We start from the raw sequence: 13,454 nt of genomic DNA, 5'->3' as shown, positions 1-13,454 counted from the left end.
TAAATTCAGTAGTCATGCTTTTTTAAAAGTCTTTAGAGATACTAATTCTATGTATCTTCTGACCTTTAATCTGCATAAAGCAAATGGTGTTAAAAGCAATGTCTGTACAGAAATACCATGTAAATCTGACTTGAAATCAAGACATAAACATTATAGTGACAAGTCCCCTGAAAGAGCTGCTCTTTTCTTGTTTATGCTATTCTGGCACTGTTTTTACAGTAATGTGTTAGGGTCCTACTGTGAAATTTCTGAACTTTCAGCTGGCAACTTTCCTTGTGAAACTTCTTCCTGATCTCGAGCTTACACTCTTTCAGTCCCTAATTTGAAGGCATAACTCTCCTCCTTCTTGACAATGGGAATGACAGTGGGAGGCAGGTAGTTTAAGGGGTTAAAGATATTTTCCTTCTACTGAGGGAAGAAATCCTGCTACCTGTATTGTGTTGTATAAATGGGCATTGGAATATAAAGTCAATAAACTTGGTAATGTTGAGTTAAAGCTGAAAATTAGGAATCCAGTTATTTTCTTTGTGTGTGTTTACTCTCCTCATCAAATTTAATTCATTAATTGCAGTTTTGTATTTCAAAGGAAAAGAAAATTCATAGCTGAAGTCCAGCCACTAGGTTTTATTGTGTGCACTATTTCTTTTTTCACTCAAAATCAAGTCACCTTCTTAGCCCATTGGGCTGAGGTGCAATTTGGTTCTGACTGCTTTCTGCAGCAGTAGTCTGTTGATGTGCTTGTGATCTTACCTTGCTGTTTGCTGAATGTGCAGTTGATACAGCTCAAAAAGAAAAGCTCATTACATTATACCACATTCTCATGGGTTTTTTTGCAGAGGGCCTTGCCCTCAGATCCTATCTTTGTGCACTGTGTGTGCTCAGGAAGGATGGGAAATCTCTAGGCACAGAGTGGAGCCAACCTGAAGTCTCTGCCATTGGCACCATTGTTCCTGAGGTATTTTCTAAGACTGAAAATACCTCAGGAACAATGGTAAGACTGAGTGATGAGGGCCCTCAGAACCTTCCCAGTGTTGTTATTCTAGTGAAGAGGAACCAAGGTTTAGGTCCTGCATTGTACTGCATCCTCTCAAGAGATGGAAACCAGAGAAACAACAAGAGGAAGAGAGCCCAGCATCCACCTGAGTAACCAGAGAAATCTCAATTAACACTGATAAAACTTTAGATAGCAATGTGCCATAGCCTAGCTCCAGGTTTCATTAAAGTGATAGAAGGTAAATACTGTTTTTTCAGTAGCCTTTGAGCAGTGTTCTAGCACTAGAATATCTTGTGCTACTCAAGACTCAAAAAAGCATGAATACTAGCAGTAAGCTTCATTGAAAATTGCACTTTTTTATTTGAGCAAATGCAGTACATTTTTTTCTAGAATAATCATATTTTTATGCTAAAAATATCTATTTGCAACTTAACCTTACCTAGCTCAGAACTTAGGCTGCAGTAACAATGGGACTAGCAGGAGAAAATATCCCTTGATACATTAGCATTTTCCCATAACATCCTGACTATAGGATCTTTAAAATTTGCTGCTGGGAATAATATATGAACTATATATCAAAAATGCTATGTGAGATATGCTATATGGGCTAAATTCATGTTAGAGAAGAGGTGAAGCAGGCAGAGTTGCATACTAAGTGCAATTCATTTTGGTGGTTTTTTTGTGAGGAGAGTCACTTTCAGGACAGGGTCCCTGAGCTTGATAAAGGCTTTCAGTATAGCAGTATAGCTGTTAACATTTATAATTAGTGATGAAAATAGTTATTAAAAATGAGTACTGCAGCATATACCCCCAAAACAGTTCTAAAAATACACTTCTTGCTAGGCCAAAAGAGGGAAAAAAATCCCTGCATTGTAAAGAATTTTACTCTGCAACAGAAATAGCTGTCTTTGAAACAACCTTCAGAACTGTCGCATCTACACCTGACAGTCAGGCTTGTAAGACTTTTATCTCAAATTGTTCGGCTGTCTTCTTCTTGACTGCTTTTACAATAATCTCTGCAGAAATATGCAATGATTAGTACATTGTGTATTTCCTGGGAATTGTGAGTCATTCCAGAAATGAGCTGTACATATGAGGGGTATTCAGTGCACCTAGATTTCAGCAAATGACTCTGGTCCCCAGATTAAGAGTTGTCTTTATATACTCTCTGAGTAATTATGGGAAAGAGACCTATTCTACTGCAAAATGATGCAAAGTTTTGGGTGAGCTGAATTATTTTCTTAGGAGTTTGTCCTCCTGTATTTGCCATATAGGGTTGGTATTGAAATCAGTAACAGAGTCCTAAACAGTTGCTCTATTTAACTATTTGGAAAGGCCAGGGAGATAATTTCATAGAAGTTCATGTACAACAAAGGTGATTGTCAATTTATTGACCCCTATTAAAAGCAGGGAGTACCATAAAGTTTCCTTTTGTGACTTTTCCTGATTGCACACACTTGTGTTGCCCATTTTCTGGGTGTTCACTCTGTCCCAGTCTCTGTGACTCATCCTGCCAGTGGAAAGCAGCTGACAGCAGCTGACAGCTCTGCAGGGCAGGCTGTAGGAGAGGATGGGAGATCCCCATGCTGGCTTGACAAATATGAGGAGCAGTCCTGTCTTGGCCAAGGTCTCCAGATGACATCTGGATGGGAGTAGTGGCTGAAATGGGGGATTTTAGAATTTGGATTCAATCTTTGATCCCTTCAGGCCAGTTCTTCTTCTCCTGGAACTCAGTGTGGGCTTTGTTATACCAAGAGGTCTGTGCTTCTGCATTGAGGACACTCCATAGTTTGCTGTGCTGCAAACGTCTCTCAGGCTGTAGAAGCAGTAGAGAGTTCCGGGAACAAAGGCCTTAGAATAAGCAGATCTCCAGTCCCATAGCTAAAACACATCTCTATATCAGAATAATGTTCTTCTATATAACACAATGTGCAGCAGCAATGCCTGAATGAAGAATAGTTTACCTTCTGAAGAAAGGAGGTAGATGTTCCCCCTGCATTCAGAACTCCTCAGGAGAAATGCTCTGCAAGTGGTACTTTACTGTTGTGCCAGTCCACTTGCTCAGCACCTCATTTCTCCTGAAGGTGGGACACTTCAGCAGGCATTTCATGCCCATGGAGCTTCCCCTTTATCATCTGGATATGGCTCTGAGCACAGGGCCTGAGCCTGACTCATGAGGAACTAATCCCAAAGAATCCTTTTAGAGATCTCCTATTTGCTCAGTTAAGAACACACACTTCCCCCTGAAATTTGTCAGGGACACAGATATTTCTTGAGGCAGTTGTGAAGGAATAATCTGCTTTGTTTACAGGTCATGGAAAAACAGCACAAATTTTGTCAAACAGATTGTGCAGAGCTGGGCACAGGCCACCTCTGAATCAAAAGCCCCATAGCTCTGCAGGGCAACAATGTGCTCTCAGAAACTGCGTAAGCTGCACAGCTCCCTGAGACTGCAGCCTGTAGTCTCAGTTCTGTCAATCATTTAAATACAGAAGGGAACACAGGTTTGTCTGCAAAGCATTGTGCAAATGCAGCTGGAGGCTTATCACTGAAGTGTTACACTTTCTAAAGTCAGGTACAGATTTTTCATAGATATTAGGCTGTAGTTTTATTTAGGCAGATTTCACAAGATATCTGTGAAGGAAAAAATTGGATTTTAAGTTTGAATTAATACTGCTTTGCTCAACCTCCAGAGAAGTAGAATCACCAGCAATGACAGACCTGTAGAGGTTTCTCTGTGTTTCATCTTTGTCATTTTACTGCTGTTTGTAACTGCTGGGAGGTGTACAGCTGTTTCCACCTCCACCTTACAAAAACCTCATTATTTTTAGTTTCTTCTGTACACTCAGACTAAGCCCAGCCCTTTTACTGTCACTTCTTAGTCTGTAGATGATTCTCCAACCAGTTTAGGCAGAGAGTTCAGCAGGGCATCATGAGTCACACTTTCCTTTTCATGGTATTTTTGGAACTATCAGAAATCTTTTAAATACATTCTGACAATTTGAAGAAAAAAGCTGCGGTTGCCTCATTTTGATTTAACTGAATCTTGAAAGATAAGTGGGGGGAGGGGAGCATTGATGTGAAAGAAAATGCACAGAAACAATGCTGCCTTGACTCATTTTCTTGTCCTTACTGCATTGAAGGTTCTGGCCTTTAGCTGCCTCAATTGCTTGTCAGGCATGCTTGTAAAATCCAATGCCTCCAATATATTTTTGAGCAGAACAGAGATACATGGTTATTTCAGTTCACAGTGTCTATGTGCATGATCTTAATGAAACTTCAGCACTGATGTCAACAGCACTGATGTGGGGTTTTTTTAAGTGGTTGGAGTGAAGCAGTATAACTGCCCTTGAGGGGTCTGTGCCCTTTGACAGCAAAGTGGAAAAATATTGTGTTCTGCAAATCTGCCACTCTTATGTACTCTGGAGAATGGAGAATATAATCTAGTCCAACAAGTGCTAGTGTTCTCATAATGTCAGCTGAGGAGGATTACAGGAGGATCGATTTTATGTAATTGAACTTCCCTGGCATACACAGAGATCTGTTTCCTTAAAAGAAAAAAAAATAGAAAAATAAAAATGTCCATGACTGGAGCGTTCTCCTTCCTTCCTTCACGGCAATTGTTAGTTTCTTACATTAAATGAAAAATGGTAATTGGAACTAATCCTGGGAAATACCACTCTCTCACTGATATGCAGTTATATTTAAGGATCTAACATATTTTAAAAAAATGTGTTCAATGTGTAACAGTTCCACCAGAAATGGAAAGCAAAGCTTGACAGAAGCTTTGTTTTGGATCTTTCTTCAGCAACAGAAAAAGCAGAACAGTAGAGCTTGGCATAGTTCTGCAATTCCTACATCTTTCCCTTGTGTGCATATTGGTAGCTCTCTCTCAAAGTCACACTGATATTAGATGCATCTTCTGGACACAAAATGACCTTCATACAGGTACAAAGGAGAAATTGTTTCAGCTGTCCAAATTTAACTTTTTTCAAATGAAACTTTTAAAAAGAGGGATAAATAGGAGTGTGAATTATAGAGGGGATGGATTTCTATTGAGAGGGTAGGATATTATCTGCATCTCTGACTTTGGATTCAGTAATGTCCTTTAGCTGCTAAATGCAAATCAAGCAGCAGAAGATCATGCAAGGCTGAGGAGTTAATTTAAATCTTTATATTACTACCTCCTCTTTAATATTGCCTGGGGTACATGCTACCAAAAGTGGTCTCATACTGTTGTTGCAAAGACAGTACTATCAGGGCAGCTCTCATGGTAAAACTGGATTCCAAAGGAAAGGGAAGAAAAGGTAAAACCTAGAATAATGTAGATCCTGTCAATCCTTTGGTTCATTTTGCTTTGTGGTCACTTAGCCTCCTCACTGGATACTGTGCTGCGATTTTGGCTCAGTAACTGTGAAACTATGGTAGCTCTTGCAAGGAAGTCTTACATATATCTGTCTTGATATTAAAGCTGCAGAATTAGTCAGCTGTGGGTGTGAAGCTCCTGCCTTTGCATTATGGACAATTAATAAACTCTGGTGGTATCTGGCACCTGTGTAAAGGAGAAAGACACTGGCGCCAGGATGAGGACAGGCCATTCTGTCATCCTCAGGGAATGATTGTTAGAGACAAGAGGAATTAAAAGAAGTGATAGATGAAATGCACTCTGGTCTGGGTTTCCATCATTCACATTGTGAGTGCACTCACAGTTTGGGAGGGCATCATTTGCCCATTTCTTCCAGTCCCTTTTCAGTCCTGGCAGACACCAGGACTATTGCACCAAGTTGGTGCCTGCTTGAGTTTCTCCACCTGCATCCCTCATCAGTGCACAGCCAGCATGACCTGAAGCAGCACTCATGAACTAGGTGATGTTGATGGAACAGGTACAGCCCATTAAATATGCAGTAAATCTGTGGGTGTTCAGCTTTCCCCATCAGTGTGATGTTCACTCACTCTAACTTTCCCTCTTGGTGCAACTACACTCTTTCTTCTGTCATCTGCTCACTGTAAATCAAAATTCTTGCCTGTGTAGAAAACACCTGTCTGCTTTTATCTATGCCATATATCCAAATATCAAAATTAAATAAAAAATTTACCTGGTCTTGTCTGGGATCAAGGTAAAGAGTGAGTGCTTCACACAGCTGTTTCCTGGCTGTCTCCATTTACCAAGGTAAATGTTCCTTGTGTTTGAGAGGTGCCTTCCCACCAGTGGCATCAAAGGGATTGAGGTCATATCAGGAGATCAGATTTACTTAATAGTTTTCCTGTACTTGTGCCTTATTACATATCTGAGCTTGATTTAGTTTATGAACTCTGCTGTTACTTATCCAGTTTCTCTTTCCCTTATTTTCCCTCATCTCATAAAACAAGTATAACTAATATGAATTGTAAACCTTACATTCTCTGCTGCGTTTGCTCTATTTAGCAATGCCTTTACTCTTGGATAAAAAATGATCCAAGTCTCTGAGAATTTCCTTGCTAATTAAAATAAGGCTGCATAAAGTTGGATTTATGGCTTGATTGAAGGAGAAAAGAAATCTAAGACAAATGTAAAGTTAAACTTGAAGTTTAACCCTGCTAAGAAAGATAATTAAAATTTTGTTTCCTTCTCATGTATGACTTTTTCTCCTAGCAAGTCCAGGAAAATTTGATCAAGATGTATTTTACTTACCCCAGTGGTTCTGTAGCACTTCTATAGTGTGGTCATCTCAGCCAAACTTTAGAGCACTGTCATTACTAAGTCAAAAATGTTTCTGTCCTGACTGCTTTGTCTGCTTCATCTTTGCTGTACTATTTCATCATACGCCTCAGGTTTTGTCCTATACATACTGTTAGCAGGATCTTCTTGCATGTTGGTCCCAGAGTTTCAGTCTTACATGCTTTATAAATATGTTCTTTTTTTTTTTTTTTTTTTTAACTTGTATTGCCAAGCTCCCGTCTTACAGCTGATGTAGGGGTGTGATCTAAGCAGGGATCTGTAGAGTGACAGAGTTCTTCATGGTAGCAGTTCTGGAATCAAATCACAGCTTTTGAAATGTCAGGTACTGATGTGCTGTACCAAGAAGTTGACTTCTATCCTTTTCAAACATTTGTGTGTTTAAATTCAGAACAATGGAAAGCAAGACTGTTTTGGCCTTCAAGATGGTTGCAGGTGCAAGATCTGCTCTGTGTTTCCTTACTTCAGGAGATTGTATCTCTTTCTTTTCTAGATTTGAACGTATTCACACAAAGAAGGGGAACTACAGTAAGTCGCTAGTTTCAAACCAAGAGGAGGTAGATGATTTAGCAACCTTGGAGGTACTGGATGAGGTAAGAACCTCTTTTTTCATGTTTTCCTGAAGAGGAGTAATCACATATTAAATTGCAATGGTGTGCTGTTGATTTTCAGATTCAACTGTCATATTTCAGTTGTGTAAGTGTACAATGACATTTCACCACTTTATGCCAAATATTTTAGACAAGATTTACTGTGTCAGAAAGGTTTCAACTCAAAGCTAAAACAATCTCTGGAGTTACAGCCATAGACCAAACAGTATGGTAACACCATTGACTAAACAGGATTTATATCACTGGGTTTTACTACAGCTAAGCATCCAGTTTGCAGTGGTGTGTGAAATTGGTCTAGGTCCAAGAACTTGCATCACTGTTGCTTGAGCACCAAGAGTTGCCTTAAACTAGCTCACCATACTCTCCCAGACTAGGTTCTCACTGACTTGTTTTGATGGGGAAATGCATGAGGGTCAATTTATGTCAGCTGAGCCTCTCATCTGTCAATGCCTGTTCATGGACCTTTGACCAAATTACTGATAAAAAAAAAAACACTGGTTTGTCAAAGCTCAAAAATTAGTCCACTGGGTGCAGGGAAACATGGTATAAGGGAGGAAGGAGGTCTGCTGTGTTTATGCTTTAAGCTTCAAAACCAGAAAGAAGAATCAGGCTGCAGCACATTATCTGCAGGTCTTGGAGGCCATCAGTGGTTGTAAACAAACTGTCATTCTTCATCTGCTGGGCTGTGCATAGACTATAATTCACATTCTCCTATCTGTAAAACTTCTCTGGTATATTGTACCTTTGTCAGTCCAGAATATTCATTGTGGCACTTGAGCTGGTAAACTGTATCATGCTGACAGCTCACAGAACATCTTCCATCTGCCCAAGAGCTTTGTTATAGCTTGATGTTTCGTTAATTGTAATTGAACTAACCCAAAATTCATCTACTGGACAAAGTTCAGGTTTAAGCATTTTTTTAGTATTAGGAAGAATAAGACTGCTGTGGGGTTTTTTTTCTCTTTTACCATGATACATATAAACAATCCAAGCTAAAGAGATTTTATTGCACAAAAAAATCCCAGACTAACTGGAATATATCCCATCTCCTAAGAGATGGAGCATTCTCATGGAAGTCCTCAGGAAGCCTCTGTTTAAATGCATTGTTTGACTATGTGGTGTTACTAAATCAAATCCAATTAAAACCACTTTCACATATGAATGGCAGCTTCTCAGAACTGTATTCTTTCTTCCACTCATATTTTTTCTTCCAGTTTAGACATTCCCATCATCAGATCAAGACAAGAGACCTTTTTTCTATTGGTGCAATAAATAATTTCAGAAAGGGCAGAAGTTCCCCTAAAATAATTCTGTAACGTGAATATGGTTTTGACAAAAAGGAAAGAGAGCATTCAAAACCAAAAAGTTTATCAAGGCAATCAAAAACCAAGATTTTTCTCCATATGTTTTCTCATGAAAGAAATATAGCCTCTGCAGCTGTTGAGAATTCAGCTTGTAAGTGTATTAAACAGGACACAGTGTACAACACTGTGAATAGATAGATGAGGAAGGAAGGCAATTCCTTCTGTAGTCTCTGCTGCCAGTTGGTCTGTTCCAGAGGGTATGGAGCCTAAATATTTCTACATGTACCCCAGATTAGTCTCAAGACTGGTTGAATTTCTTCATTCAGCTCTGTGGCCTGTTTTGGTTGGAAACCTAACCAGGCACTTGATACACCCAGCTGCGTATACAGAAGAAGCTGAGGGAAATTACATCAGGAAATTTGAATGCCACTAATGGGCCCTTCCCTTTTCTTGGTTCAGGGGAAACTGGCTCCGCAATAGCAAAGAACAATCACAGCAGAGGCTGCTTGTTAATAGGGAAAGATGCATCATTGTTTACATTAATGGGAAGAAAACAGTTGAACATCTGTGTTGTATCATAACTGAGAGTAATGTTAGAGCAGCTGTAATGGCAGTTATGGACTCAATCAAAAGACTCTTGCTTGATAAGTTACACGAAACTTTAGTAGTAGAAATGTAGACAAGACTGTCTCATGGAAACATCTGATGAACTGAATGAAAGCAGTACTTAACTCCTTTTTCTACAGCCATTTGAAGATCTGTAAGTATGTATTGTTCAAAGTAAGACAAAAAATTAGAAATGCCGGTGTGTTTGAAAATATTACTTACTTTTGATCATGATCCATTGTACTCCTGACTATAAATACCTTCCCTCCCCATCCTCACCCATTGAAACTCTATAAATATTTTATACATTTTCCTTGCATTCTTTTTCCCCCCATGTGATTGATGGTTTCTGTTCCGTCTCCACCAGAACACAGTAACGGAGCAGTTGCAGAAGGGCTATGCCAAGGACCAGATCTACACATACGTTGGGGACATTCTCATCGCTGTCAATCCATTTCGGAACTTAGATATTTATTCTGCACAGGTGTGAAAATTTAGGTTTTATTATTTTAAACTAGCACCAAATTCCACTAAAATATCAATATTTGCATTAACTATAAAATAAGACCATTCTTGAGATTTATTTTAGCTTACTCTGAAAAACAGAATTACCAGTAGAGATGTTCTTTCAAGTGCACATTGACACAAATTCTTAAGACTTGCTGAATTTCAGCACAGGAATGAGAAACTCCAAAATAATTATTTTCTAGTGTCTTTATGTCTACAGTGTAGATCATGTACAAAGCAATCCTGTAAAATGTTAACTGCTGTGAATCTGTCTCCTTATTATACAAAAGGGAATTTGGGTCTCTATTATACAAAAGGGGAAAGATATTAAATTCAGATCATGCAATAATTTGGGGTTATTAATTATCAGATACTACAGCTGCAGAGAAGATCTCAAGTTTTAACATCAATACCATGCAGAGATACTAATAGGAAGGGAAGCACAAACAAATTTAAATAAGTTGAAAACATGATATCTGACAACAGTAAATTTTCTCCTAATAAATTTAGTTTCATAAAGTAATCAGGACTAAAATTATAGAAAATTGCACTTCATTTTTTAGCAATTCTTATAGTCCTAAGTACATACAGATTCATGGTATAGTGAGTGTAGTAACAGCTCTTTTAGAAAACATCACTGCTGGAAACCTCAGCATGCTGTACACTAATCTAAAAATAAAACCAAACTTTAAAAAAAAGTTTTTAAAGGACAGTGATAATGCTTTTATTTTTCTTACACTTAGCATTCCAAACTGTATATTGGAGCCAAACGGACTGCCAACCCTCCTCACATTTTTGCTGTTGCTGACATAGGCTATCAGTCCATGGTGACATACAACTCTGATCAGGTATGGATGAGGTGTCTTAATTACATCCTCTGCCAGGCTGAGAGATATGTGATGAGCTCAGTCTTGCTCTCTTCTCTGCAGTGTATTGTTATTTCTGGAGAAAGTGGAGCTGGCAAGACACAAAGTGCCCATCTGCTGGTGCAGCAGCTCACTGTCCTTGGCAAGGTAAGTGGCAGAGGGGGTGTCTCTGTGAGGCTTTAAGGCTTTGCTGTCCTGGGTCTAAAGGGTGAACCCATGGACAGAGCAGTGGTTGTGGGGTGAGACTGCTCCCCAAGAACATTTTCCAAAGAACATTAGAACATGATGCTCATCTGTCTACTCCTTCCTCCCTCCTAGGGTCACTTGGAAATATGCTGGGGTTTCCTCAACAAAAAGTACCCACTGCAATGAGGGCTGTGACTTAAGTCAGATCCCTGTTTGATTGAGAGCCTTCAAGTCATCCAAGCAAGCAGTGCTAAACAAAATCTTCTTCTTGCTTCTCATCTTTCCACAACCAGATTTCTATCAGTAGGACATAGTCATTTTGGGAAGTGGCCACCATAACTGTGTAAATAAAATTCCATTTTTAGCATGCCTGAGGTGAGATGAAAGCAAGCTAATGGATTGGTAGGGTGCAGTGGAGCAGTAACCAGATACTAACAAGGATCCTAAAAGCAGATTGGCCATCTCAAAGCCACAAAACCACAGAAATCATAGAAATTAATTTATAGTGTTGTTATCATTATGTGTCTTATTTCTTCCAGACAGCCTTAGTTCTGAGGATAGCTATATTCTGACAGATTTCATTTTATATATATACACACATATATCTACGTACATATATATCTATATGTATATGTATATATATGCTTTTTTCTCCATATAATTATAATTTCCATGGGAATAGCTGCCCTGATTATGTCACACATCACAATACCAATGAGAAGATTAAAGGAGCACCTAAAAATGCATTAATTTGAATAATTGCTGATAATTTGAAGCAATGTCTTTTTCATATCCAGGCTAATAACAGGACTCTGCAGGAGAAGATTCTCCAGGTGAACAACCTTGTAGAAGCATTTGGGAATGCAGGCACTATCATCAATGATAATTCAAGCAGATTTGGAAAATATTTGGAAATGAAATTCACTTGTGGGGGCACTGTAGTAGGAGCTCAGATTTCAGAGTACCTCCTTGAAAAATCACGAGTTGTCCACCAGGCATTGTAAGTATGAAAGTTGTATTTGGCCTGTTTTGGGGGTTACAGAGTAGGCCTATGATGCAGGAAATCACCTTGGTTGAAAACATAAAGATGAATTAGGTACCTGGATGTTTTTCCTTAAAAGTTGTATATGAATAGCTTATGAATCTGTAAACTAGCTGAAAACTACTCCAGATTTTTTTTTCCTTGCCTCCTGGGTTATTTAAACAAATCTTTTAAAAATGCCCATGTGCTACATAAAATAAGAATGTGCAAAGAATTAAAAACTTCCTAATAGTTCAGGTATACATTTCATTGTGGGATTTTGGAGTATTGTGTAAAGTGTATCACTTGGACTTACTTCCTCTAAATTTCCTGTAGTATTGTAGCTTATTTCTTTGTTTGGTTGTTTGCTATTTCAGAGCATCGAGTAGGATTTGTTTATAGAGCAGTATGGGTCAAAGATCCCTGCCCAGAGGGGTTTGGGGGTGCTGGTGGGTGAGAGGCTGGACATGACCCAGCCATGGGCACTCACAGCCCAGAGAGCCAAACCTGCACTGGGCTGCATCAAAAGCAGCCTGGGCAGCTGGTAAAGGGAGGGGATTCTGTCCTTCTGCTCTGCTGGTCAAGGGAGGGGATTCTGTCCCCGTACCCTGCTTTGGTGAGACCCCATCTGCAGTGCTGCATCCAGCTCTGGGGTCCCCACTACAGGAAATATCTGGACCTGTTGGAGAAATTCCATAGAAGGCCACCAAGATTATTAAATTGATGGAACACCTCTGCCACAAGGAATGGATGAGAAAATTTGGATTGTTCAGCCTGGACAAGGGAAGGCTTTGGGGTGACCAAATTGCCACCTTTCACCTGAAAGAAGCCTGCAACAAAGATGGAGAGAGACTTTTTTGCAAGAACATGTAGTGACAGGATAAGGGGCAATAGATTTAAATTGAGAGAGAGCAGGTTTAGATTAGATTTTAGAAAGAAATTCTTTAGTGTGAGGGTGGTGAGGCGCTGAAACAAGTTGCCCAGAGAAGCTGAGGATGCCTCATCCCTGTAAGTGTTCACAGTCAGGCTGGATGGGTCTCTGAGCAACCCAGTCTAGTGAAAGGTGTCCCTGCCCATGACAGGGGAGTTGAAACTAGATGATCCTTAGAGTCCCTCCCAACCCAAGCCATTCTATGGTTCTATGATCTAATGGTGCCCCTGAGACATAGACCTAAGCTCATGCACAAAGCAGAGGTTTGAACACAATTCCTTTTTGCCTTTCAGTGGTGACTGACTTGGGCATCTCAGGGCTCAGTCATGGTTGCAATTTTTCACCTTGTTTGTTCTCATATGGAGCACAGGAACCTTAAATATGTAATAAACCTCTGCCCTAGGTTTGGGTATGTAGCTTCTAGGCAAAGCATGCCAAGTCATAAGGCCCTTTTGCTGAATGTCTGCTTCTTGTTTCAGGACTAGAAGACACAACAGACCTACTGCATTCAGTGAACCAAAAGTGTATACCTCTCACACAGTCAGAAGGTTTTTTAAAATAACTGGAGTTAAGCAGCCCATTCAGTGTGGGTGGGTGAGGAATGTGCAAGATCTCATAGAGGATCTACCAACTGCATCAAGGGCAGAGCAGCACTGAGCTGCTTTAGCACTGAGCAGCCACCCTGGCAGTGTCAGGACAAACACAGAATGGC

At 39.7% G+C, this 13,454-nt stretch overlaps 1 protein-coding gene across 2 annotated transcripts in view; it reads left to right on the top strand.

The window, feature by feature from the left end:
• The window catches only part of MYO3A (myosin IIIA), a 105,457-nt gene that overhangs the window by 43,703 nt on the left and 48,300 nt on the right, over nt 1-13,454 (top strand). For both annotated transcript variants that reach the window (XM_059479651.1, XM_059479659.1), the window contains exons 9-13: nt 7,204-7,303; nt 9,599-9,715; nt 10,482-10,586; nt 10,668-10,751; nt 11,588-11,790. In XM_059479651.1, coding sequence (XP_059335634.1) covers nt 7,204-7,303; nt 9,599-9,715; nt 10,482-10,586; nt 10,668-10,751; nt 11,588-11,790 — 609 coding nt within the window. The remainder of the gene's footprint in view (nt 1-7,203; nt 7,304-9,598; nt 9,716-10,481; nt 10,587-10,667; nt 10,752-11,587; nt 11,791-13,454) is intronic.

The sequence above is a fragment of the Ammospiza nelsoni genome, chromosome 1, assembly GCF_027579445.1.
Source record: "Ammospiza nelsoni isolate bAmmNel1 chromosome 1, bAmmNel1.pri, whole genome shotgun sequence".
Lineage (NCBI taxonomy): Eukaryota > Metazoa > Chordata > Aves > Passeriformes > Passerellidae > Ammospiza > Ammospiza nelsoni.
Note: the sequence above shows the minus strand (reverse complement) of the source record. Positions and strands in the feature narration are given on the sequence as shown.